Below are 24,849 nucleotides of genomic sequence, written 5' to 3'. Positions count from 1 at the left end.
CCATATGGGACAATGCACAGGGCGCGCACACCAATTCACACCAGGACCAAAAGTCATGTCACCGAATAGGAGTCATATGTCACAGTACAAACCATCTCACAGAATACGACCCCAGTCGTAACACCAAGGTAACGGGACATCTTTGCGCTGCGTAAAATTTGCCTTCTCCGTCTCCAAATGTGTTCAGCTCCGAGTCCTCACCCGCCACATTGTTTGCTTAATTTCCTTTATTTACTGTGGATTGCATTCACACCTGCACCGAATCGTAATCAAGTGCGATTGGAAGCGAAAGCGAAACCCCCGTTTTTGCTCGGAGTAGAATGCGGTTCTTTGACACTCATTAGGATTCGAATGGGCCTTCACACCTGCCAAACGAAGTGCACTTTATGAAAATGCGCAGCAGGATTCGTTTTAATCGCAGCAAAGCTCTCTGGTGTGAATGTGACCTAAGACGTATCGGAGGCCGATCCCGTATTCATCTCTAGTCAGAGGATGCCCATGGTCAGGTCCTGGATAGCTCCAGCCTGCACAAGTTTCACCAGAAACTGCTTTTCTGTCACGATGTTATGATCGACCCCTTTGGTCACTGCTGACATTTTGAGGTTGTCGTAGTAATGCAAAGAAGCGTCGGGGTCGTTCATGTCGTAGCCAAAACCAGCCACTGCCACTCGGTCACAGTGGTGGAGGGCCATCGTTATGGCAATTACCCCCGTGGTGGGAATATTGCCCTGCTTATCGTACGGAAAGCCGATGAGCTGGAAAGAGGCCTCCCTGATGAAGTATGGGTTCAGGATCCGCATGTCCGCAGCCTCTCTAGGTACGTGCTCTGCCACTGCCTTCACCCTTCATCTTGTCTTTGAATACCATGTGTTGAAACCACTCGAGGTCCTCATCATGAAAGGCGGCGAGGACGAACAGCGACCGGTTCTCTATCTGCCCCGTGCTGTCGGGGCAGCTTAAGGGGTACAAGATGCGCATAGTGGTCTTGGAGCCGACGTCTCCTTCGTAGTCTTTCACCGGTGCTGCGTTGAGCCTCACGACGACGTCATACGTATCGATCGTCCGGCCCAGACTCTTGTTCGTGAGGATGCCTCCGTTCCCCACGATGATGCATCTCTTTGCTTTTAACCCGTCGAGCTCCTCCCCCAGACCGTAGTTTCCTGTAGCTGACAGAATGGCGTATACAAACCAAACAAATACAAACCAAACGAAGAGCCTTCCTATGCATGGTATACCTGAAATTAAAACACTGGAGAGAGCGCGCGTGATGGTTTCACCAGGTGAATTGCACACTGCACAGTATAGGTGTTATGCCAGATGTCTGTCTGTCTGTAACAGGTTACACAGAAGAAAATGCCAGAATATAGTTTTGGGAGAAAATAAATGTGATTTCTCTCAAATATTAAAACTGGGCCAGCATGCAACCAGAACAGTTTTCTCCTGGTATGCGTACGTCTCACTGCCTTTTATTATTATTAGTGAGGACCAATTATGAAGATGGGTTGAAAAGTGGTGAAGTGGTCCTTTAAGCTGGGCTGTTGTAGCCTAGAGTCCAGTGGCAGACGCATTCTGACAACTTCCGGTCCAGGACTTGTTTGTCACTCTTCTAATAATGGCTCTGCTGCACTTTGACTTTGATCACAGTTGATTCGTACAATTAAATAGAATCAATACATTAGCCGAATATGATACAGTACAGTAGGCCTACAATAAATCTCCAATTTGTCACGGAAGTTAATCTAATGTCTTCCGAAGATTCAGAAGGGGATTTATTAATTTATTGCGGTTTGATTCATCTCTCTCTCTCTCTCTCTCTCTCTAGTCTAAAGTGAAAGTCGCAGGTAAAGCAACGCAGTAGCTGCGTCACAACGGAATTAGTGAGCTAACTAATACAGTGACTCGCTGCCGCTGGACTGGGCTGTTTTGAGTTTAAAAACACCATAGGCCTATTTGGAAACACCCCCCTTCCCCCCAACAGTAAACAACGCATCACTCTCAGACAGTGATATATGAGTCATAAAGTTGACGTCATACCTAAACAAACCGCCAGGACGAATTGTTGGGAGTAACATAATTCGATAGGTCTCCACCGTGGGTGTGACAGCAGGCTAACTGGAACCAAGGTAAGAACTGCATTGCAGTCAAATCAAATGCCTCGAGTTGGTTTTAAAGTTAAACATACAGGATAGGAAATTAGGAATACACTGAGACACATTTAGAACTTCATTTGAGGATTGGGGCTAATGTTATTATTATTATTATTATTATAAACTGCTTTTAAACTCGCTCGCCGATGCGGCTGTCTGTCTGTCGCTTCATGTTGTCATGAGACATGACATGTTATGCTGGAGTAGAACTTCAAACTGCATGTAGTAGTTATAGGCTATAGTAGCCGAATATTCAGAAGGACTACAGAACAGCACATGTTTAATGTATGTATTAATGTGTGGAATTATTATGTAGTTTTCTGCAAAGAGAAGAAGAATAGATAGACATATTTAAAGAGCATATAAGTAGGTAGAAACCGTTGAGGATGGATAATTACAAATTCAATTAATGTTCCTTATTAGTAGGCTAAATATTGTGTGTAGACAGTCAGAATTACAATGTACAATTTTAGGCATTTATCAGACGCTCTTTACAGAGCGATTTTTTTGAGTGGTGCAACCACTCATAATGTCCAGCTTTGAGGGTCTGACTGACAGAAGTATATGTGTAAACACAAACACAAATGATAGGGTTTTTAGGCAGGGGTATTCAACTTTACGCACACGCAGAACATTTGTGGGTTCTCAAAATGCATTTTGTGCTCAAAAATGAAAATGTATAATAATACCGTATCTCACAAAAGTGAGTACACCTCGCATTTCTGCAAATATTTCATTATATATCTCTTCATGAGACAACACTGAAGAAATGACACTTTGATACAATGTAAAGTCAGTGTACAGCTTGGATATCAGTGTAGATTTTTATTTCCCCCTCAAAATAACAAAAAAGACACAGCCATTAATTCCAAACTGCTGGCAACACCACAATGTGAGCAACACCCTTAAAATGGGGTCTCACAGACAGTGCCCACTACGAAATGTGGGGACCCACTACAAACTGTGGAACATGTTGCTGACCAGCATACCGGCCACCGAATGGGGATCGTGGCTTAATTGACCTAGACGATGACACACTGGACTGGCTTGCTGCAACGGAGCTGAAGCTCTAAGGACATACGACCCTTGTCCAAATGGGGCCTTTTGTCTGACCACTATTACTTTACAGCACTGGAGGAGTGTTTGGGCTCATTATCATGTTGGAATACTGCCCTGCGGCCCAGTTTCTGAATGGCCCTCAAATGTGTTAACGTGGAGCGCATTGTTTTCTTCCAGAGATCATGCAGGGGTGCAGGGACCAGGAGGAGGAAGGCTGGCAGCGCCCCCTGGTGGAGGACGACATGGCGGGAGGAGGAGACCTGGGCGACGGGACCGCCAGGCAGCCGGCGGTGCTGACGCCGACTGCGGTGGAAAAGAGTATGCACATTCCTTACTTAACCCATTCTGGACGGGAACCCCTTTTGGTGTTTTAAGCATTGTTATATAGGGGCACGGTGGCACAGTTGGTAGTGCTGTCGCCTCACAGCTAGAAGGTCCTGGGTTCGATTCCCGCTCGGGGCACTGTGGGTGCTGGCGGCGTGTTTCCTCCTCCGCGTCATCAGTGCCCATACCCGAAGGCGGGGTTGGCGAAAGGGCCTTTCTGTGTGGAGTTTGCATGTTCTCCCCGTGTCCCCTAGGGTAGATACCCTCACAAAAACATGCAGTAATCCTGGTCTCTAAACTGCCTCCCCCTGGCCAGCCGGGGCGCCTGATGGAGGGGAAAGGAACTGGTTGGAATAACGTGTTCCTTCCACGCGCTACGTCCAACCAGGGAAACTCCCCCCTGTCAGGTGTAAAGGAGCAACTTGGACACTCAGGCATGAAGGGAGCATGAGTTAAGTCCGTTGCTCTCCCCAGGTTGGCGGAGGGTGTGTAGAGCCCAGGATCACAGTAGATGATTGGCACAGGGGTGAAAAAAGGGTTACAAAATCGTGGGATAAAAAATATATATTAAAAAAAAGCATTGTTATATAACACTTTAGCTGTTGAAATATAGCAGATACAAGCTCGTAGTGCGGCACTCGATCTGCCTTTTTTGCAAAATTGTGAAAACGTGCACTTTACATTTTTAAATTTAGGCATTTAGCAGACGCTCTTAATCCAGAGTGACTTAAATTAAGCAAGAACAAAAAGCATGGCAATACATCATATACATACAAAGTAGTTGTCATGAAACATGCGTAAGCTAAGAACGTAACAGTGGAGTATCTATACTATACTATACTATAAAGTGCTATGACTGCAATTCTAGTGCTGTCTACGTAACATGCTATAAGTCTGTATAAAATGCTATCTACCGGTAAGTCTACATAAAGTGCTATCTAAGGGGCTAGGCCGAGTGCTATACAGGCCATGATGGAGTCTGAAAAGGTGGGTTTTCAGACTACGGCGGAAGATTGGGAGTAAGGCTGCAGTTCTGATTGTAATGGGAAGTGCATTCCATAGTTTTGGAGCCAGAAGGGAGATGAGTTTGGGACGTGTGGAGCTTCCAGTTTCCCTGCGTTGTCTGATCTGAGTGCGCGGGAGGGTTTGTAGGGTTCAATCATACTGCAAGATATGGGGGGGCCATAACTTTGGTTGCTTTGATTGCCAGCATCAGAGTTTTGTATTCTGCTCAGTGCCCACTGCCCACACAGAATGAACACGGTGAACATATTTAACTCAAATCTTTGCTTCTGGGGGGGGGGTCCCTGGAACAACATATTTTCAGATGGTGGTCGGCGGCCAATTACATATATTTTTGGGGTCGTTGATATGAAATATTGAGCACCACTGAGATATAGAAACACAGTTTTTTCAGAAAACTGTCATGATTTAGAAGACTTTTTTTTGTTTTTTTGGACGTAAAAGTGTCAATAATACTGCAGTGTAGAAATACTCGTTAGAAGTAGAAGTAGTTTCAATATTTGCCTCTATGAGATGTAGTGGAGTAGAAGTAAAAGTACTGACAATTGTTGTTGCAGGCAGTAAAGGGCAGGTAAGCCTTGCCAAGGGCAGGTTTTTGTCCAAATTATGGTCACTTTCACTTTCACCAGATCGGAGACCGCCATTGTACGAAACTAATTATGTTAGCATTAGCTCACGCTGTTTATCTTTCACCAGAAACGTTAATATGTCATGTGCAATGCGATGAGAAATCACCAATCAGATCCGATCATCATCACCACGGACTGTAGTTTCAGAGAAAAGAGCCAAAGAAGGTTCCTATTTTCGTCCCATTGAAAGTATAGGATCTCCTTTGGCTCTTTTCTGGTGCTGGGGGACGCACGTTTCCTGGTGCTGGGGGGTATGCAAGGTGGCAATGTCCTTCTAATACGTGAGGGGGCCGTGGTTTGTCATTTACTGTTTTGATTTGTTTTTAATAATTACTTTTGATGTTGCGAGGAGGAGCTGCAGCTGAAGCTGCAGGGCAGCAGGAGGTTCTCTGTCAAAATAATTATTACAAATAAATGAAAACGGTAAATGACAAACCACGGCCCCGTCACGTATTAGAAGAACAATATCATTCAACAGAAAAACGTTTTTTTTTTTATGAATCTATCATGGTTAAAATGGAGTTTTAAGTTATAATGGGTTTGCATAGCAAGGGGGCGGGGCAGTTAAAATGACCAAAGGTTTTTTTTAAAAGTGAAATATCCCTTTAATCTCATCTTCTAAGCCTATAGATGACATTTGAATCATACAAGTTTATACTAACCAACATTTCTGTGTTCATGAACATTCCAGTAGACTACTTGGGCGATGCCGGCGTAGAGGACATTGCAGTAAGTCGAGGCGAGTAGTAATAAAGTATATGTACTCTTGTTACTTTCCAGCGCTGCCTGTGAGCGCCGCCGTCACGCAGAGCAGGAGCCACGCCCCCACCGGGGCAGAGGATCTGGCCCCGCCCCCGTCGGGGGGGCCCCTGAAGCGGGGGAGCCTGCAGGGGGGGAGCGAGGGGGGGCCCCCCTCGAGGTCCCCCTCCTCCTCCTCCTCCTCTAACGGACTGTACAGTCGACCCCCGCCGGATGGGGAGAGGATGGGTGGCGCCCCCTGGAGGAGACTGACACGCACGCGTAACCACCACGAGTATACACCTCAAACTATGACAAAAAAAAACTACCTTTTTTTCCACTGACGAAAACTAAACGGAAACTACGTGAAAACTAAGCTAGGTGATGACTAAAACTAAGTAAATATGTTGACAATTTTGTCAACAAATACAAACTAGACTAAAATGTTAGGAAGGGACTAGTGCACAAGTGATCCAGTATAAGTCATTATACCGATCTACAAGCTCACAACGTGTGAGCTTGTAGATCGCCTATTTACACCAAGTGTAAAATCAGTCATTACGACGGCATCAAGGCCCGACAAAATAAATTTTAGTCGACTGAATCAACTTTAGATTTAGTCTACACTTGCAACCAAGTGTAAAATGACTTATACTGGATGTCTTGTCCACTAGTCCCTTCTTAACATTTTAGTATAGTTTTTATTTGTTGACGAAATTGTTTTAGTCACCATAGCTTAGTTTTCATATAGTTTCCGTTTAGTTTTCTTCAGTTAAAAAAGGTAGTCGACAAACATTGTTTTTGTCTTAGTTTTAGTCAACGAAAAAAACGGCGTTTGGCCCAGGCTAACCTACGGTACGTGGTGTTAGTGCCTGTGAGAACCACAGCATCAGTGCTGTGGTCAGTGTGTTCCGTGTGCTCTGTTGACTCACACTGTTGACTTTGGTGGGAGAGGAGAGGCCAGCAGACAAAAGGCCACACATCTGTCACACACGAACAGACGTACACGCACGCACACCACGCACACCATGCACGCTTCCTTTCCATGTCACTTCTATTTATTTTAAAGTATGGCCAGTTTTAAACGGTTAAAGAACAGCTGACACATAAAGCCCAAGGCTTGTTTGCAAAGGGTCACATCACCATGTGTCCACATAATGTTGATATTATAGCTTGTTTCCTAAGGGTCTCACATCACCATGTGTCCATATAATGTTGATATTATAGCTTGTTTCCAAAGGGTCTCACATCACCATGTGTCCATATAATGTTGATATTATAGCTTGTTTCCAAAGGGTCTCGCATCAGCAGCGGCGGTGGCTCAGGGGTAGAGTGGCTGGATGGTAACCACAAGGTTCCCTGCAGTTCGAACCCGGGCTCCCCCAGAGTTAGTGTCGAAGTGTCCTTGAGCAAGACTCTGAACCCCTAATTGACTCCTGATGTGCTGGTTGGTGCCTTGCATGGTTTCTGCCGCCATCGGTGTGTGAATGTGTGTGTGAATGGGTGAATGTAAAGCGCCTTGGATAAAGGCGCTATATAAATGCAACATTTACCATGTATTTATATAATGATGATATTATAGCTTGTTTCCAAAGGGTCTCACATCACCATATAATGTTGATATTGTCCAGTATTTTCTTTACCCGTTTAGACCTGAGGACAATTCTACAAATGTCTTCTAAATCAGTTCTGAAAAACCTCATGTTTCTATGTCAGTGGTGATTTGCACCACATTTTCATGATTTTTCCAAAAATAGCAGATCTACAATCGTTCAATAGCCTCTAAAGTATAACATAATGCTTGAAACACCAAATGGGGTCCCCGTTCTGAATGGGTTAACGTGTGTCCTCCGTCGTTGTAGAGTCCACGGCTGACCTCTCAAAGGACGAGCTGAGGACAAGACTCCAGGAAGTGACCGAGGTACAGAAAGCCCCCATTCCAGCTGTCAGCTTGCTGTACACCAGCCAGGGGTGCCCACCCTTTTTTGACTTGAGAGCTACTTTCTAAATGACCATCTCAACAAGATCCACCCACCTGAAAATAGTTTAAATATGTACCCGAGGGTGCTTTAGAATAGCGGCGCTGGCATTACATATAAGACAAAAAATGCACTTGAAATGGGAATAGGTTTTTTTGTATTTAATTTATAATGCTACCGATGTCTGTGCACGGCAACACTGAAAACAAAATGTTGCATTGTGGACTTGAGCTGACAGGCGCTTTTTGATGTCAATCAATTAAGTCACCTTTAATTCAAGTGGCAGATGCCAAGAATTGTCTTTTATATATTTAATTGAAATATTCTTTAGGGGCATGTCACGTGATCTACTTGCACAGCCTTTGTGATCTACTGGTAGATCGCGTTCTACCTTTTGGGCACCCCTGTCAGTACAGTGTACAGTGTACACTATCAAAATAAAGGCTGAAATAGCCCCCATAATAGCTAAGAAACAGTGCAAGTACAGTGCAACTCAGGTCATCTAAGTCAGTGGTCCACAAACTTTTTCATTTCTAGGACCCCCAAATTGACACTAAGCCTGTGGACCCCCCGTTTGAAAAGATATGCCAGGGACCCCCATAAGAGCAGATTGTTACAGCTCTAGCAGTGATTCTCGACCCATTCCATTTCAAGGACCCCCAGTTTGACATGCATTAGTCTACGGACCCCCATTTAATGGCATTTCTATCCCTTTTATATTGTAAAATCAATGTTAATTTAACTCCTGAGAGTGTACAAATGGATTCAAATGGACCCGTGAAGGTCTGTTTGGTTCCATGTGTACATTCTCTGAGTTACAAACCCATAAGGGTCCATTCATTTAGCTGGGGACCCCCTGGAACTCCATCAAGGACCCCTAGGGGGTCCCCGGTCCCCACTTTGAGAAACCCTGGCCTAGTTTGACCTCCGAGGCAAAGCCGTCAAGTGGTTTAACCGTCCGTTTGTCTAGGCAAATATTTGACTTGTTCTCTGTGGCCTTCCCTGTGTGTGTGTGTGTGTGTGTGTGTGTGTGTGTGTGTGTGTGTGTGTGTGCGTGCGTGCCACTGCAGGAGTCTGAGCTCCTGCGCTGTGAGCTGGAAGTGACGCGGCGTTACCTGGAGGGCAAATACGAGGCTCTGAAAATACTCCAGGGACAGGTGACCACACACACACACACGCACGCATACACACACACACGCACGCACGCACACACACGCGCACACACACACACACACACACACACACACACACACACACACACACACACACACACACACACACACACGCAGCGGCTCAGGGGTAGCTGGTAGAACTGTAGCTGCATGGTAGAACGAGCGGATGGGAAAACGGCGAGGTTCCCGGTTCGATCCCGAGCTCCCCCAGAGATAGATAGTGTCCTTGAGCAAGCCTCCCCGATTGACTGCTGTCCACTTTCACCCTGGCCTCTGTACAGTGTCTTTTTGTCCACTTTCACCCTGGCCTCTGTACAGTGTCTTTTTGTCCACTTTCACCCTGGCCTCTGTACAGTGTCTTTTTGTCCACTTTCACCCTGGCCTCTGTGCAGTGTCTTTTTGTCCACTTTCACCCTGGCCTCTGTACAGTGTCTTTTTGTCCACTTTCACCCTGGCCTCTGTACAGTGTCTTTTTGTCCACTTTCACCCTGGCCTCTGTGCAGTGTCTTTTTGTCCACTTTCACCCTGGCCTCTGTGCAGTGTCTTTTTGTCCACTTTCACCCTGGCCTCTGTACTACAGTGTCTTTTTGTCCACTTTCACCCTGGCCTCTGTACTACAGTGTCTTTTTGTCCACTTTCACCCTGGCCTCTGTACAGTGTCTTTTTGGGGGCGTGCCATTTATAGATAAATCTACAAGCCCATTATCTTGTAATGAAGTGCAAATGTTTCTAAGCAATGAATCATTGACATGACTATTGACTACCAGTCCTTCTAAGGAGGAAACCTGTACTTATCCAAACAAACGAGAGTCCCACAGTGGAGCCAAAAGCATAATAAGGAATATTTCACTTAAAAAAAAAAAGAGAGCATTTGATCATTTGATCGTCTACTCAACACCTTAGACAGTGTTTTAAGTTTCTTGATTCAGTATTTACTAGATATTTGATGTTCAGTTTAGCTGCCCCGCCCCTTCCTATACAAACCCCATTGTAACTTCAAACTCCATTTTAAAAGGCATCCTGTGGCACTGAATGAGTTTTAAACATGATAGGATTCATCAAAAACACCCGTCCTATGTTCTGGTGATTGATATTGTCCTTCTATAATACGTGAGGGGGGGGGGGGGGGGGGGGAGGGCGTGTTTTTTTATTTACTGTTTTAATTTATTTTCAGTAATTCTGTTTGGAAATGAACCTCCTCCAGGACACGAAGGACACGTATTAGAAGGACAACATCAGTCACCAGAAAAAAGGACTGGTGTCTTCGATGATTAAAATGTTTGAAGTTACCCCCACCACTCGCGATCTAAATCATCCCGTCTAATTTTAAAAAGATATCCTGTGTTAGACGGCCCTCCTCCGCTGTCCAGTCGCTTGTCGCGATAGATTTATTCTTACCTTCCGTTGTTTTGGCTACATCTAGCTGCTACAGCCACATCCTTTAGAGTGGTTTGGCTACATCTAGCTGCTACAGCCACATCCTTTAGAGTGGTTTGGCTACATCTAGCTGCTATACAGCCACATCCTTTAGAGTGGTTTGGCTACATCTAGCTGCTACAGCCACATCCTTTAGAGTGGTTTGGCTACATCTAGCTGCTATACAGCCACATCCTTTAGAGTGGTTTGGCTACATCTAGCTGCTACAGCCACATCCTTTAGAGTGGTTTGGCTACATCTAGCTGCTACAGCCACATCCTTTAGAGTGGTTTGGCTACATCTAGCTGCTACAGCCACATCCTTTAGAGTGGTTTGGCTACATCTAGCTGCTACAGCCACATCCTTTAGAGTGTTTTGGCTACATCTAGCTGCTACAGCCACATCCGGAAACATCCGGTGTGCTCCGTTGCTATAAATCGACTGGGCGCTATAATTTAATGGATTAAATAACCCCGGGCAATTAACCCATTCTGACCTGAGATCAGATTCATACGAGGTTTCCACTGGACACACACTGGTCTGATTAACCCATTCTGACCTGAGATCAGATTCATGCGAGGTTTCCACTGGACACACACTGGTCTGATTAACCCATTCTGACCTGAGATCAGATTTAAAAAATGTCAGTCGTTCTTCGGTTTTTCAAAAATAGCAGACCTACAAGCTCGTAGCGTGCCACTCGGTGGCGCGCTATGAGCTTGTAGATCTGCTATTTTTCAATAGCTAAAGCATAACATGATGCGAACACCAAAATGGGTTCCCGTTCAGAATCGGTTCAAGTGTTAACAGTTCCTTTAATATTATTTTATTGGTAAAAAGGTCAATTGCCTTCCGTTTGTTAGAAAAGGACTGTATTTGAAGGCCCTAGTAAAAGATACTGGTTCTGTTCAGAATGTATTGTCTCCCATCTTTCCACAAAACAATAGGAAATGCTCGATAGTGGGCTGGATAAGAACCCGGCTCGATAAGAACCCGGCTCGATAAGAACCCGGCTCGATAAGAACCTGGTTCGATAAGGTGATCGTTATCAATAATAATTAACGAGCTCCATCCCTAGTTGTGGTGAGCTAAAGCTTCAGTGTAAATCCAGCCTGTTGTCCCGTGTCTGTTGTCACGTGTCTGTTGTCCCATGTCTGTTGTCCCGTGTCTGTTGTCCCGTGTCCTGTTGTCCCATGTATGTTGTCCCATGTCTGTTGTCTTATGTCTGTTGTCCCGTGTCTGTTGTCCCGTGTCTGTTGTCCCATGTCCTGTTGTCCCATGTCTGTTGTCCCGTGTCTGTTGTCCCGTGTCTGTTGTCCCATGTCCTGTTGTCCCATGTATGTTGTCCCATGTCTGTTGTCTTATGTCTATTGTCCCGTGTCTGTTGTCCCGTGTCTGTTGTCCCATGTCTGTTGTCCCATGTCTGTTGTCCCATGTCTGTTGTCCCGTGTCTGTTGTCCCGTGTCTGTTGTCCCATGTCCTGTTGTCCCATGTATGTTGTCCCATGTCTGTTGTCTTATGTCTATTGTCCCATGTCTGTTGTCCTATTCTGTTTGCAGGCCATCCTTGACAAAGCCACCGGTCACACCAGGAACCTTCTGCAGAAGAGTGAAGAGAGAGCCAAGGCTTTGGAGAAGGTCAGTGAGGTGCCATATACACTTTATTTTAATTATTTTAAGGGGAGCTAGCCAATCCTACAGTATATACAGCTTTTCTCCCCACACGTCTCAAGATTTGCCATTGACAATGGAGGGAGAAATTACGTCAGAATTCCGCTAAATATGACGTAAATTAAACATCAAAACATCAAAGGCCATTGACATTGAAGGGAGCAAATCGGCTAACCAATCACATGTTGGTGGGAGCGCTTGGCCAATAAGGGACCACCTTATGTACAGGGCTCGACTGTGCGACTCGGTACAATCATTTGCTACTAAAAATATCACCGTGCGAGTTGTAAAATAAAATTTGTAGCACAGGTGCGACTACAGGATTTGACAATTAAACCGTGATAAAGACAAGGCTCTACAGCAAGTGCACATTCTATAGTCGCGGTTCTATACCTACATTTATATTTCTGAACAGCGGTGTCGTTCTAACGACGTGTCGAGGCTCAATTCATTTAAAGATCTGTCCCTTTGCTCCCACCGCCCCTCCCCTCCCTGTGTTGCTGCTCAGTTCTCTTCTCTTCCCTGTCAGCAGCGGAGCGAACGCAACAGGATAGCATGTATTGGTAGCACAGAAGACTGAAGGAGTTGCTAGGACCCCGACACGTTGAATACTAAAGTTATTTAGAAATGTTAAAACATCACTTGATATAACTTTTAACCAAACGTGGGTGAAACGGCGTGCAGCCGTGCACGCAAAGAGTGCACGTGCGCATGCACATGGAGTGGACGGATTGATTGATATACCAAAACAAAAACAACCCTTGCTTAGCACCTTGCTTACAAAAGCGTGTGCGCAGCGCAATACGGATGACCGACCTGGCTGGATATATTAGTCAGTGGCTAGCTCAGGTCCATAGCTCTAAATGCAACGCATTAGACTAGAGCTCTATGGACCAGAGCTAGTCAGTGGCCTGCAAAACGAGCAACGGAAAAAAGGCAAAGATCCCCCCCACCACCTCCTTCCACCACGCCGAGGTGTAGCCTATATATGGCCGATGTCCTGTCTGAACTGAAGCAGTCAAAGCCAAGGAGAATGTTACAATACTAATTCACCATCGAGTAGCTTCTGCACTAAATGTCACACTCATTTCACAGGGGTCACAGGGGTCACAGGGGTGTGATCTTTTCAAAAATCGGGTTGGGGGGCATCACCATTTACACAAAGCCGGCACCGCTTCCATGCTCACGAATGTGACACATGACATGACTATAGAGACAAAGCAGTCCCGTGGATTGGCTATTGAAAAATAGCAGATATACAAGCTCATAGCGCGGCACTCGGTGTAGATCTGCTATTTTTGAAAAAATGTGGTGCAAATCTTTGAATATATATTCTTTCAGAGCGAACGATTTGAACTCAACTCAAATAGTCAAATCTTTGCTTCTGGGAGGGGGGGGGGGGGTCCCCTGGAACAACATTTTCAGATGGGGGGTCGGCGGCCAATTACAGTTTCTGGGGTCCTTGACATGAAATATTGAGCTACTACTGACATAGAAACACAGGTTTTTCAGAAAACTGTTAGAAAACTTTAGAAGACATTTTTAAAATGTCAATGTCAGGCCTGGGTTAATAAAAGTGTACCACAGGTGAGACTCATGCACCTCCAGGGCTGTTCAAACTGCAGGGTCTGGGCGTGTTGTTTACATTAGCATGCCTTCGTCAGTCTCTGGCTAACAGCCCTGGGGCTAACGTTGAACTGTTCAAGTGACAGCATCCTCCAGACACAGCTGACACTGTGTGCAGTCATTAGAAGTAGGATTCACAGGGGTTGGCGAAAGGGCCTTTCTGTGTGGAGTTTGCATGTTCTCCCCGTGTCCCCTAGAGTATGTACCCTCACATGTTCTCCCCGTGTCCCCTGGGGTAGGTACCCTCACATGTTCTCCCCGTGTCCCCTGGGGTAGGTACTCTCACATGTTCTCCCCTTGTCCCCTAGGGCAGTGGTTCCCAAAGTGGGGTCCGGGGACCCCCAGGGGTACCTGAGGGAGTTCCAGGGGGGACCCATCTATTTTGTTCATGTTCATAAAGTGCTAAAGTGTTGAAAGCAGTGGTTCCCAAACTTACATTTAGACGTCTACATTTAGACGTCTACATTTAGACGTCTGTATACATTTAGACCAGTGGTTCCCAAAGTGGGGTCCGGGGACCCCCAGGGGTACCTGAGGGAGTTCCAGGGGGGACCCATCTATTTTGTTCATGTTCATAAAGTGCTAAAGTGTTGAAAGCAGTGGTTCCCAAACTTACATTTAGACGTCTACATTTAGACGTCTACATTTAGACGTCTGTATACATTTAGACCAGTGGTTCCCAAAGTGGGGTCCGGGGACCCCCAGGGGTACCTGAGGGAGTTCCAGGGGGGACCCATCTATTTTGTTCATGTTCATAAAGTGCTAAAGTGTTGAAAGCAGTGGTTCCCAAACTTACATTTAGACGTCTACATTTAGACGTCTACATTTAGACGTCTGTATACATTTGGCCTAGGGTATGTACCCTCACATGTTCTCCCCGTGTCTCCTAGGGTAGGTACCCTCACATGTTCTCCCCGTGTCCTCTAGGGTAGGTACCCTCACAAAAAACATGCAGTAATCATGGTCTCTAAACTGCCTCCCCCTGGCCAGCCGGGGCGCCTATTGGAGGCGAAAGGAACTGGTTGGAATCTACAAGCTCACGAGCTTGTAGGTCTGCTATTTTTTTTAAATCATGAAAATGTGGCGCAAATCTTATATTTCAACGTTTCTAACTCAAATCTTCCCTGGAACAACACATTTTCAGATGGGTATTGGCGGCCAAAATTACATATAATCCTTGACATGAAAATGTTTGAGAACCACTGACATAGAAACATGGGTTTTACAGAAAACATTTGTCTAAATGGGTTAAATCTGAACACTAGTGTTCTGTCAGTGTTCAACTGAGTGGAAACCTCGTATGAATCTGATCTCAGGTCAGAATGGGCTAGTTGAAAAGCACTGATCTGTGGCCTTCCTTTGACTCGCCACTCCTTGTCCTTCTAGGAGGTGAACGTCTTGCAGTGGGAGGTCACCTTCAACCAGGTGCAGATGAAGACCTTTGAGCAGTCCTGGCAGCAGAAATATGACAGGTGGGACTTTATTTATCATGGTTTTTACACCACAGTGTTGTTTTTGGCAGCACATTTTTTTATTTTAGTTTTAGTCATAGTCTTTTGAATAGTTTTCCTTTTAGTTACTTATTTTAGGAATGTCTCAGTGTTTTAGTCGACTAGATATCATAAGATTTTAGTCGACTAAATCTACGGCTGATTTTGTCGACTAAAATGTATTTTGGCGGGCACTGATGCCGTCGTAATGACTGATTTTAAACACACAGCTTGTAGATCTGCTTTTTTAACCCATTCTGACCGGGCACCCATTTTGGTGTTAGCATCACGTTATGCTTTAGCTATTCTGCTATTTTTGAAAAATCGAAGAACGACTGACATTTTTAGAATCTGATCTCAGGTCAGAATGGGTTAATCAGACCAGTGTGTTGTCCAGTGGAAACCTTGTATGAATCTGATCTCAGGTCAGAATGGGTTAAGCATGCAACCAAGTGTAAAATGAGTGTGTGTGTGTGTGTGTGTGTGTGTGTGTGTGCGTGTGTGTGTGTGCGTGTGCGTGTGTGTGTGTGCGTGCAGGGTTTGCACGGAGAACAGGGCTTTGAGTGACAGTCTCGGGGGGAGAGCGAGGGAGGTGCAGGAGCTGAGAGCAGAGAATGCGGGTAAGTTCTTCATTACGTCACAAACATGAAACACAAACACAGAATTATGAGCATTGTTAACAATCTTCTCTTTTTTGGAGTCCTCCCTGACACAGATTAATTTGTGCGTGTGCATGCGTGCGTGCGTGCGTGCGTGCGTGCGTGCGTGCGTGCGTGTGTGTGTGTGTGTGTGTGCGTGCGTGTGTGCGTGCGTGCATGCATGCGTGCGTGCGTGTGTGTGCGTGCGTGTGTGCGTGTGCGTGTGTGCGTGCGTGCAGCTCTGAACCAACAGTGTCTGGAGCTTCTGTCCATGCTGAGCGTCAGAGAGCAGAAGGCCTTTCAGGGAAGCACAACGCCACCATGTGGCAGAGGACGAGAGGTGACCGTCCTGGAGGTGTGTGTGTGTGTGTGTGTGCGCGTGTGCGTACGTGCGTGCGTAGAGAGAGAGAGAGACCAGCGAAATCAGAAGATCTATAAATCTCACAATGCGTGGTAACACCGTATACGTTGTGGTCTTATAGCTCGGCTATTTCCCATATTTCTTTTGCACAAGTATGAAATACTTATAATATAATAAGTGTTCACGGTGATTCTTAAACGATCATTTTGTTGTTGACCCAGAAAGAAACTATTTTAAATATCGAAGCTGTATAAATCGACAGAATAATTGCCAAGTGGATGATCGACATTTACAGCCATAATTTAACACTTATGACGCTAAAGCCGTGTCCTCACGTCTTCATAATTACACGCGGAGGATGCCTAGGACAGTGGTTCCCAAAGCGAGGTCCAGGGACCCCCAGGGGTCCTTGAGAGAGTTCCAGGGGGACACTGACATAGAAACATGGGGTTTTTCAGAAAACTGTCAGGTTTTTGAAGACGTTTTTGTAGAATCGTCCTCAGGTCTAAATGGGTTAACGTTGTCCCTGTGTCTGTCCCATAACCCGGGGGGTCCTGGGGGCGTGTCAGTGTAATTTAACATTGTCCTGTGACTGTCTGTCCCATAGCTGGGGGTCCTGGGGGCGTGTCAGTGTCCCGGGGCCAGGGAGCCGTGTCCGTGTGCGCGCACCGCCGCCTCCAGCAGGAAACACGTCCTCCAGCTCCGACACGAGGTAATGGAACTCAGTGATTCACTCAACCTTTTAAACCACTATAGTTCCACACTCACTCCAGAGGGCCACTGTAGTTCCACACTCACTCCAGAGGGCCACTATAGTTCCACACTCACTCCAGAGGGCCACTATAGTTCCACACTCACTCCAGAGGGCCACTGTAGTTCCACACTCACTCCAGAGGGCCACTGTAGTTCCACACTCACTCCAGAGGGCCACTATAGTTCCACACTCACTCCAGAGAGCCACTGTAGTTCCACACTCACTCCAGAGGGCCACTATAGTTCCACACTCACTCCAGAGGGCCACTATAGTTCCACACTCACTCCAGAGGGCCACTGTAGTTCCACACTCACTCCAGAGGTCCACTATAGTTCCACACTCACTCCAGAGGGCCACTGTAGTTACACACTCACTCCAGAGGGCCACTATAGTTCCACACTCACTCCAGAGGGCCACTATAGAGCGCCGCAGTCCCCGCCCCCTTTCAGAAAAGCGAGTGGCCCAGGAAGTGGAAGCCCCATGCATTCTCCCATCGGCACTTCTAATATAATTTATTTAAAGACGGTTACGCCGCGGACAAAGCCAACTCGGATCGTGACAAATCATGACAATGAACACAATGTTTTGGGCCGATCAAATCATTAGAAAGAAGAAAAGAAAGTCAGGAGACAACACTATTTGTTTTGTTTTTCGTCTTATAAATTATTTGATCGGCCCAAAACATTGTGTTCATTGTCATGATTTGTCACGATCCGAGTTGGCTTTGTCCGCGGCGTAACCGTCTTTAAATAAATTATATTAGAAGTGCCGATGGAAGAATGCATTGGGATTTCATTTCCTGGGCCACTCGCTTTTCTGAAAGGGGGCGGGACTGCGGCGCTCTATAGTTCTACACTCACTCCAGAGGGCCACTGTAGTTCCACACTCACTCCAGAGGGCCACTATATTTCCACACTCACTCCAGAGGACCACTATAGTTCTACACTCACTCCAGAGGGCCACTGTAGTTCCACACTCACTCCAGAGGGCCACTATATTTCCACACTCACTCCAGAGGGCCACTATAGTTCCACACTTATAACTTATAACAGCTACAGTATATTTTCAATTATTATTGTTGTTGAAATATATAGATATATCCGAACGAACATGTTTCATTTAAATTAAAGGTGGTGTAAGTGATATTTATTTTGCTAAAATAAGTGTTAAACAGATCTATATTTTGTGTGTGTGTGTGTGTGTGTGTGTGTGTGTGTGTGTGTGTGTGTGTGTGTGTGTGTGTGTGTGTGTGTGTGTGTGTGTGTGTGTGTGTGTGTGTGTGTGTGTGTGTGTGTGTGTGTGTGTGTGTGTGTGTGTGTGTGTGTGTGTGTGTGTGTGTGTGTGTGTGTGTGTGTGTGTGTGTGTGTGTGTGTGTGTGTGTGTGTGTGTGTGTGTGTGTGTGTATTCTTGGCCGAATTCTCCCGTGGCTTGTGGATGAGAACATACTATCTCCCAAGCAAAAGGCTTACATCGATCGGCAAGGCATGAATGAACATGTGTTTTGCCTCAAAACAGATATTGATGATTTTAAGCATGGGTCTAGTGAATTCTTTGCAGTATTTCTGGACTTCCGTGATGCATTTGGAACCCTAGCACATAACGTGATGATAGCTGCTCTTGAGGAAATCCATCTACCCAAGGTTTATGTTGATATTGTCAAAAATGTGTACTGTGGTTAATTTATACAGGTCATCTGTGGTAAACAGCTCACAGACCACATCCCTCTCAGAGTAGGTGTTAAGACTGGCTGCCCGTGGAGTGCTGTTAATTTTGTGCTGGCACTAAATCAGTGGTTGAAGTGGCTCTGCATGTGTGCCCCCGCCAACACTAAACCAGTGGTTGAAGTGGCTCTGTATGTGTGTCCCCGCCAACACCATTTCCCCTAACCCTGTACAGGGGTATGCTGACAATGTTCAGGTTGCATCCTATCATGGGGCTGAAATAAACAGCATGCTCTCCAGAACAGACTCCTTTTTGGAGTGGTCAGGATTAGAGGTCAAAGACTCAAAATGTGCAGTTCTCTATGAGAGGCGGAGCGGGGGAAACCGCTGGTATCACTCCAATACAGATACAATACCTGCATTCACAATTTGCAATAAACCCCTAACAGTCTATTCACGTCACCAGACATACACATACCTGGGTCACAAGTTTAATGTGGCAGGTGAGTGGAAAGATCAGGTCGAGGAGATCATTTCTGAATACTCCAGCAGACTTTATTCAATCCATGCATCTCCCCTACCACTCATCATGAAGCTGGAGGCAGTCAGAGTAATTGCATTAGCCAAAGTACAACACTTATTCTCCAATGGACATGTTCCACGAAAGTCACTATGTGATTTGACTGACAAAACTGTACAGTTAGTGAGACAATGGACTGGCCTAAACACACACACAACACGTGACATTATATTCCACAGTAAAGGTGAGTGTGGTCTGGGGGTCCCCAATTTTGAATGGGTTTATATTGCTTCGCGTGTCTCCCATCTGTTGAATATGCTGAACAGTGATGACCAGTATGTGAGAAGGCTTGCTCGTTTTTCTCTTTTCTTGGACCTAAAAAGACGCAAGGTCCCCCTGGCGAATGGTTCGGACTCTAGCTTCCTGGGCTTCAAGAGGAAACCCAATGTAAAGCTGGACAGTCGCTCTCCTGGCTTTGGTGTGTGGTCGGACTGGCCAGACCTAAATGACGTACAGCTGCTGGGCTGACGTTACCCTGGAGTGGGTAGGGTCTAACTCTGAGGCGGTGGCTGCCTCAGAGAATGTTATATCTGACCCCAGTATCTCTGTCAGAGCGACTATGACTGTGTGTAGAACGGAGCATCAACTTCCACTGACTAATGCCCGATGTCGCCTCCTATGGGCGCAACAACAAAGACAGCGACAACATTGGACTGAGTTGAGATTACAAGGAAAGACTGCATGTCTTCCTGCTGCGGACCATTCTGTCTCTCACTCTGTGTTCAAAAATGTTGCCATTGATGAGTGCATTGTTGTTTTTACTTTGAAAGCGAGATTACAGGTTCTACCTTCTAAACTTAATCTCTCCATCTGGTTTCCAGGCAATCATGCTCCTCACTGTATCCATCATGGCCATGAACAAATAGCTGAAACCATGTCCCACATCTTAAATGGTTGCCATGTTTACAGGGGCCTTTACATATGTAGGCATGACAGAATAGTGGATTTGATATCGAAAGACATCTCTTCCATTTTCAGGTCCTCCATTATGCTTTATATGCATTCTACTGTGAAGCCGAGGATGTTTAACCTGTGTAATGATGAGTCTGTGTTCTCTAACATTTCAGCTAACACCCCTGATGTCATTGTTGTAAATTAAAACCATAGAGAGGTGTTCATTCTCCAGGTCGGCTGTAAGCCTTTCTAACCAAAGTGCTGAAGTATCAGCAGCTAATGCAGACCATCTCACAGCTAGGCTACAGATGTAAACTTTTAGTTTTTATCTTTGGCAGCCTAGGGCATGTGCATAAGTTGGTTGTGAGGGGCTTACAAATGGCCGGCCTTTCCAAAAGGAGAGCCAAGCAGTTAGCTCAGAGGTATTGCTCAGTTTCAGCCATTATAAGAAGCCGCTCAATTTGGAGGAGGCGTTGTTTCCTTTATCCATGATTTATGTCTGCTGCCCTGTGTCCGACATGTCAGCTGTACTGTATGTAACGATGCTTTGCCGTCCATGCACGTTGTATCTGGCTGCTCTCCCACTGTCAAACTGCACTAGCAGTGTTTATGTCCTTTGTACAGTAACAAGGTATTCCTGTACTTTTCATTATGTGGACATAAATAAACATTTCAAATGTGTGTGTGTGTGTGTGTGTGTGTGTGTGTGTGTGTGTGTGTGTGTGCGTGCGTGCGTGCACAGCTAGACTCCCAGCGCAGGAGGACCGAGGAAGCTCTGATGATGGCGGACGCGTTCCGCATCGCCTTCGAGCAGCAGCTCAGGAAGCGCAATGACCACTTTCTGCTTCGAGCCGCGGACGCCGCAGAAAGGATCAAGTCCCGCCCCTCGCGCAAGTCAGAAGGCAAGTCCCGTGAAACAGTTTGACTATTGGGTTTTTTGACAAGTCTGGGCTCGTCCTGTTGAGTCAGTGGTTTTCAACCTTTTTTCATATCAAGGCTCATTATTTTTTCCAGCATTTGAGCTGCACGGACAACCATTTGATGACATTTAGACTCGCTGACTCAAAACGAATGAGTTGCGTTATCGTTGGATAGGATTTTGTCCACAATTATCTAATTATGTGCAGTAATCCTGGTCTCTAAACTGCCCCGACACTTCCGCCGATACCTTAGGTTGTGACCAGGCCTTCCTCTCTGCCTTAGGTTGTGACCAGGCCTTCCTCTCTGCCTTAGGTTGTGACCAGGCCTTCCTCTCTGCCTTAGATTTTGACCAGGCTTTTCTCTCTGTCTTAGGTTGTGACCAGGCTTTTCTCTCTGTCTTAGGTTCTGACCAGGCTTTTCTCTCTGCCTTAGGTTCTGACCAGGCCTTTCTCTCTGCCTTAGGTTGTGACCAGGCTTTTCTCTCTGTCTTAGGTTGTGACCAGGCTTTTCTCTCTGTCTTAGGTTCTGACCAGGCTTTTTTCTCTGCCTTAGGTTCTGACCAGGCTTTTCTCTCTGTCTTAGGTTGTGACCAGGCCTTCCTCTCTGCCTTAGATTGTGACCAGGCTTTTCTCTCTGTCTTAGGTTGTGACCAGGCTTTTCTCTCTGTCTTAGGTTGTGACCAGGCCTTTCTCTCTGTCTTAGGTTGTGACCAGGCTTTTCTCTCTGTCTTAGGTTGTGACCAGGCTTTTCTCTCTGTCTTAGGTTGTGACCAGGCTTTTCTCTCTGTCTTAGGTTGTGACCAGGCCTTTCTCTCTGTCTTAGGTTGTGACCAGGCCTTTTCTCTCTGTCTTAGGTTGTGACCAGGCCTTTCTCTCTGTCTTAGGTTGTGACCAGGCCTTTTCTCTCTGTCTTAGGTTGTGACCAGGCTTTTCTCTCTGTCTTAGGTTGTGACCAGCCTTTTTTTTTCTGTTTGTTCAGCCTCTTGAAGGCGTGAACACTGCTTGATTCAATGTCTCCAACAACCACAGGGGGAGGCTGTTCCATGTTGTCATAGCTGATAGGAGAAAGCTCCTGTCAAGGCATTTGGTGTCAGAAGTTAATCTTCTTCTCTGTGTTCATTCCAGGTGCTCACAGGGTTGTGGTCCAGAAGCTGCGAGAGCTGTTGCCGTCCAGCACTCAGCTCCAGCTGTCTGATGAGCCAGCCGACATTCTGCACAAGCTACTGGACCTGGTATGGCTGCTCTAATGCTTCAATGCTTCAGACACTGATATCACTGTTGTTTTATGGCAGCACATTTAGTTTAATAGTCATATAGTCTCTTGAATAGTTTTCATTTAGCTTTAGTCACATTTTAGTCACCTGGAATTGTGTGTGTGTGTGTGTGTGTGTGTGTGCGCGTGTGCGTGTGCACAGTTAACCCGGTCGATGCCACATTTTGCACACACACTCTCTGGTTGCCAACGATGAACCTCTGCCCCACATTTTCTGGAACGACCTGTTATAGCGCCACCAGGAGGCCGACTTTTGAAAAACAGATTCTGTCCAAAAATCGCGCAAATCGTGTTCAAGACGGATCCGTCCGATATTTCATATTCCATCCTAATTATTGGCTAACATTGGCTTTCGATCAGTGTTTTAGTTGTATTGGCATCATTTGACTCAAAGCAAAACCTCTTTGGTGTTGTCTGTCTGTCTGTCTGTCTGTCTGTCTGTCTGTCTGTCTGTCTGTCTGTCTGTCTGTCTGTCTGTCTGTCTGTCTTTCTTTAGCTCAACGACAAAGAGGAGGCCCTAGCCCACCAGAGGAAGGTTAGCTTGATGCTAGCACGCAGCACTGATGAGCTAGAGAGAAGACTGCAGCCCCACGAACACGCTCACCTACACTGCAAGCCCAGTGTGTCCGAACCCAAGGTCATGATATAAATTAGTTTGGCAATTGTTTTGCAATATCGTTTTTATTTTATTTATTTTTTTCCTTTAATTTCAGTTTAGTTTTGATTAATCTTGCGAATTTGTTTTTAATGTAGTTTTTATTAGTGTTTTTATTGTAATATCGGGTATTCAAAAAGGTCAGAACAAAATTCTAAAATAGATCTACAAACGTGTCTATTTGTGCAGCAAACCGGGTTCAAATCCAGGCTAGAAGAGGAAAGTTACATAGCTCTGCTTTAAACTAAAACAAAACTAAATCCCCTTTTTTCCCCATAATTTCGTCATGTTTAACTATAATAGCCTTGTCTGAACCTCATCTACAGGATTGTGTACACTGCAAGCCTCTGCCCAGTGCGTCTGAATCTCATCTACACTGCCAACCTCCGCCCAGTGCGTCTGAATCTCATCTATACAGCCAGCCTCCGCCCAGTGCGTCTGAATCTCATCTACACAGCCAGCCTCCGCCCAGTGCGTCTGAATCTCATCTACACAGCCAGCCTCCGCCCAGTGCGTCTGAATCTCATCTACACTGCCAGCCTCAACCCAGTGCGTCTGAATCTCATCTACACTGCCAACCTCCGCCCAGTGCGTCTGAATCTCTTCTACACTGCCAGCCTCAACCCAGTGCGTCTGAATCTCATCTACACTGCCAACCTCCGCCCAGTGCGTCTGAATCTCATCTACACAGCCAGCCTCCGCCCAGTGCGTCTGAATCTCATCTACACAGCCAGCCTCCGCCCAGTGCGTCTGAATCTCTTCTACACTGCCAGCCTCAACCCAGTGCGTCTGAATCTCATCTACAAGAACATCTACAGCTCCCCGAGACGGCCTGTGATTCCAGGTACCAGCGCTCAGAGTCCAAGCAGCATCTGCATCAGTCCATAAAACCCTCCGTTCCGAAGCCAATCCAACCTAGAAGGAACTGTGCTTGTGACAATGCTAGAGATGCACAGCATTGACGACCGAATTAACATGGTCAGTTTGATCAATTTACAGTTTACAAGGCATTTTGCAGACGCTCTTAACCATTTAGACCGTACGACGTGTGGGAACGTCATAACTAATCCAACCGACGGATTGCTAGGACGTGTAGCGCATTTTCATTGATATCAAACGAGAGAAAAATATTCAGATTTATTTTTTGTAGTTGGCCTCTCCTTCTGCACTGTACTCCTTGCTGTTCGCGCATGCGCGTTGCCGTTCACTTCCCTGTTTACGGCTCAGAAAGAAAGGCTCGTATCTCCTAATCTAGGGAGCTCTCCGTGGTTTTGACCAGATGGATAAGCTCTTCATTTCCGACTTCAACATACCTCTCGTTCAAAATATGAAGCGAGGGATTATTCAGCGACTTCATCGTAATGATAGCGAGGTAAGCAAGCAACATTATTCCTCCCGGTCTTTGTCCCGGGGGGGGGGGGGGCACTGAGCTTCTATTTTGAAAGAAATCCCGGCGATGATTGTGTTAATGCAGAGCGACTTATAGTAAGCAAGAATGACACAAGGTAATACATATAAATAGTTATCTAGGATCATACGTAAACTAAGAACCTAACATCCGTCTAACAGTAGAATATATGAACAACAATTAAACTATAAGTAAACACTATAGTAGAATGCTATCTAAATAGTTGTATGTAATTTAGATAGATTAGATAGATTTACCCCCCCCCCCCCCCCCCCCCCCCCCCCAGGTTAGCAGAGGAAGTGTAGTGCCCAGGATTACATTATAGATAATTGACACTGGGTGAAAAAAAATGTTGTTTACTATAGTCCTACTAGACCCCAGGAAATAACATATGGCCACAAAAGATCACGGGATCTATTGAATGTCAAGGAG

At 45.9% G+C, this 24,849-nt stretch overlaps 2 protein-coding genes and 1 pseudogene across 4 annotated transcripts in view; 2 read left to right on the top strand and 1 right to left on the bottom strand.

Annotated features, from left to right (window-relative positions):
* Positions 1–485: 485 nt before the first annotated feature.
* Positions 486–3,370, bottom strand: LOC308312188 (CMP-N-acetylneuraminate-beta-1,4-galactoside alpha-2,3-sialyltransferase-like; annotated as a pseudogene). Its single transcript has 3 exons — positions 3,275–3,370; positions 3,129–3,216; positions 486–1,235 (listed from the first exon to the last, which is right to left on the bottom strand). The product of its transcript is annotated as a CMP-N-acetylneuraminate-beta-1,4-galactoside alpha-2,3-sialyltransferase-like (transcript).
* ccdc125 (coiled-coil domain containing 125) lies at positions 2,037–23,897 on the top strand (the record flags this gene model as incomplete). The annotated part of the gene is made up of 14 exons (XM_080794572.1): positions 2,037–2,123; positions 3,384–3,524; positions 5,963–6,202; positions 7,783–7,841; positions 8,970–9,056; positions 12,047–12,124; positions 15,170–15,255; positions 15,811–15,893; positions 16,151–16,266; positions 16,880–16,984; positions 20,904–21,063; positions 22,207–22,313; positions 22,851–22,991; positions 23,313–23,897. Exons 2-14 carry the CDS (start codon positions 3,389–3,391, stop codon positions 23,895–23,897), a joined length of 1,983 nt encoding a protein of 660 aa, XP_080650698.1. The 5' UTR covers positions 2,037–2,123; positions 3,384–3,388.
* LOC308312198 (major facilitator superfamily domain-containing protein 6-A-like) overlaps positions 23,679–24,849 on the top strand; it is a 33,878-nt gene continuing 32,707 nt past the window's right edge. Inside the window, exon 1 of one of the 2 annotated variants that reach the window (XM_080794584.1) lies at positions 23,679–23,853. The gene's annotated coding sequence lies outside the window, so the exon portion shown is untranslated. Of the gene's footprint in view, positions 23,988–24,849 lie in introns of both variants that reach the window. The other variant, XM_080794583.1, reaches the window with a different exon arrangement.

Source organism: Protomyctophum bolini (genome assembly GCF_963924005.1).
Source record: "Protomyctophum bolini genome assembly, contig: SCAFFOLD_57, whole genome shotgun sequence".
Lineage (NCBI taxonomy): Eukaryota > Metazoa > Chordata > Actinopteri > Myctophiformes > Myctophidae > Protomyctophum > Protomyctophum bolini.
This window is presented reverse-complemented; position numbering and strand designations above follow the sequence as displayed.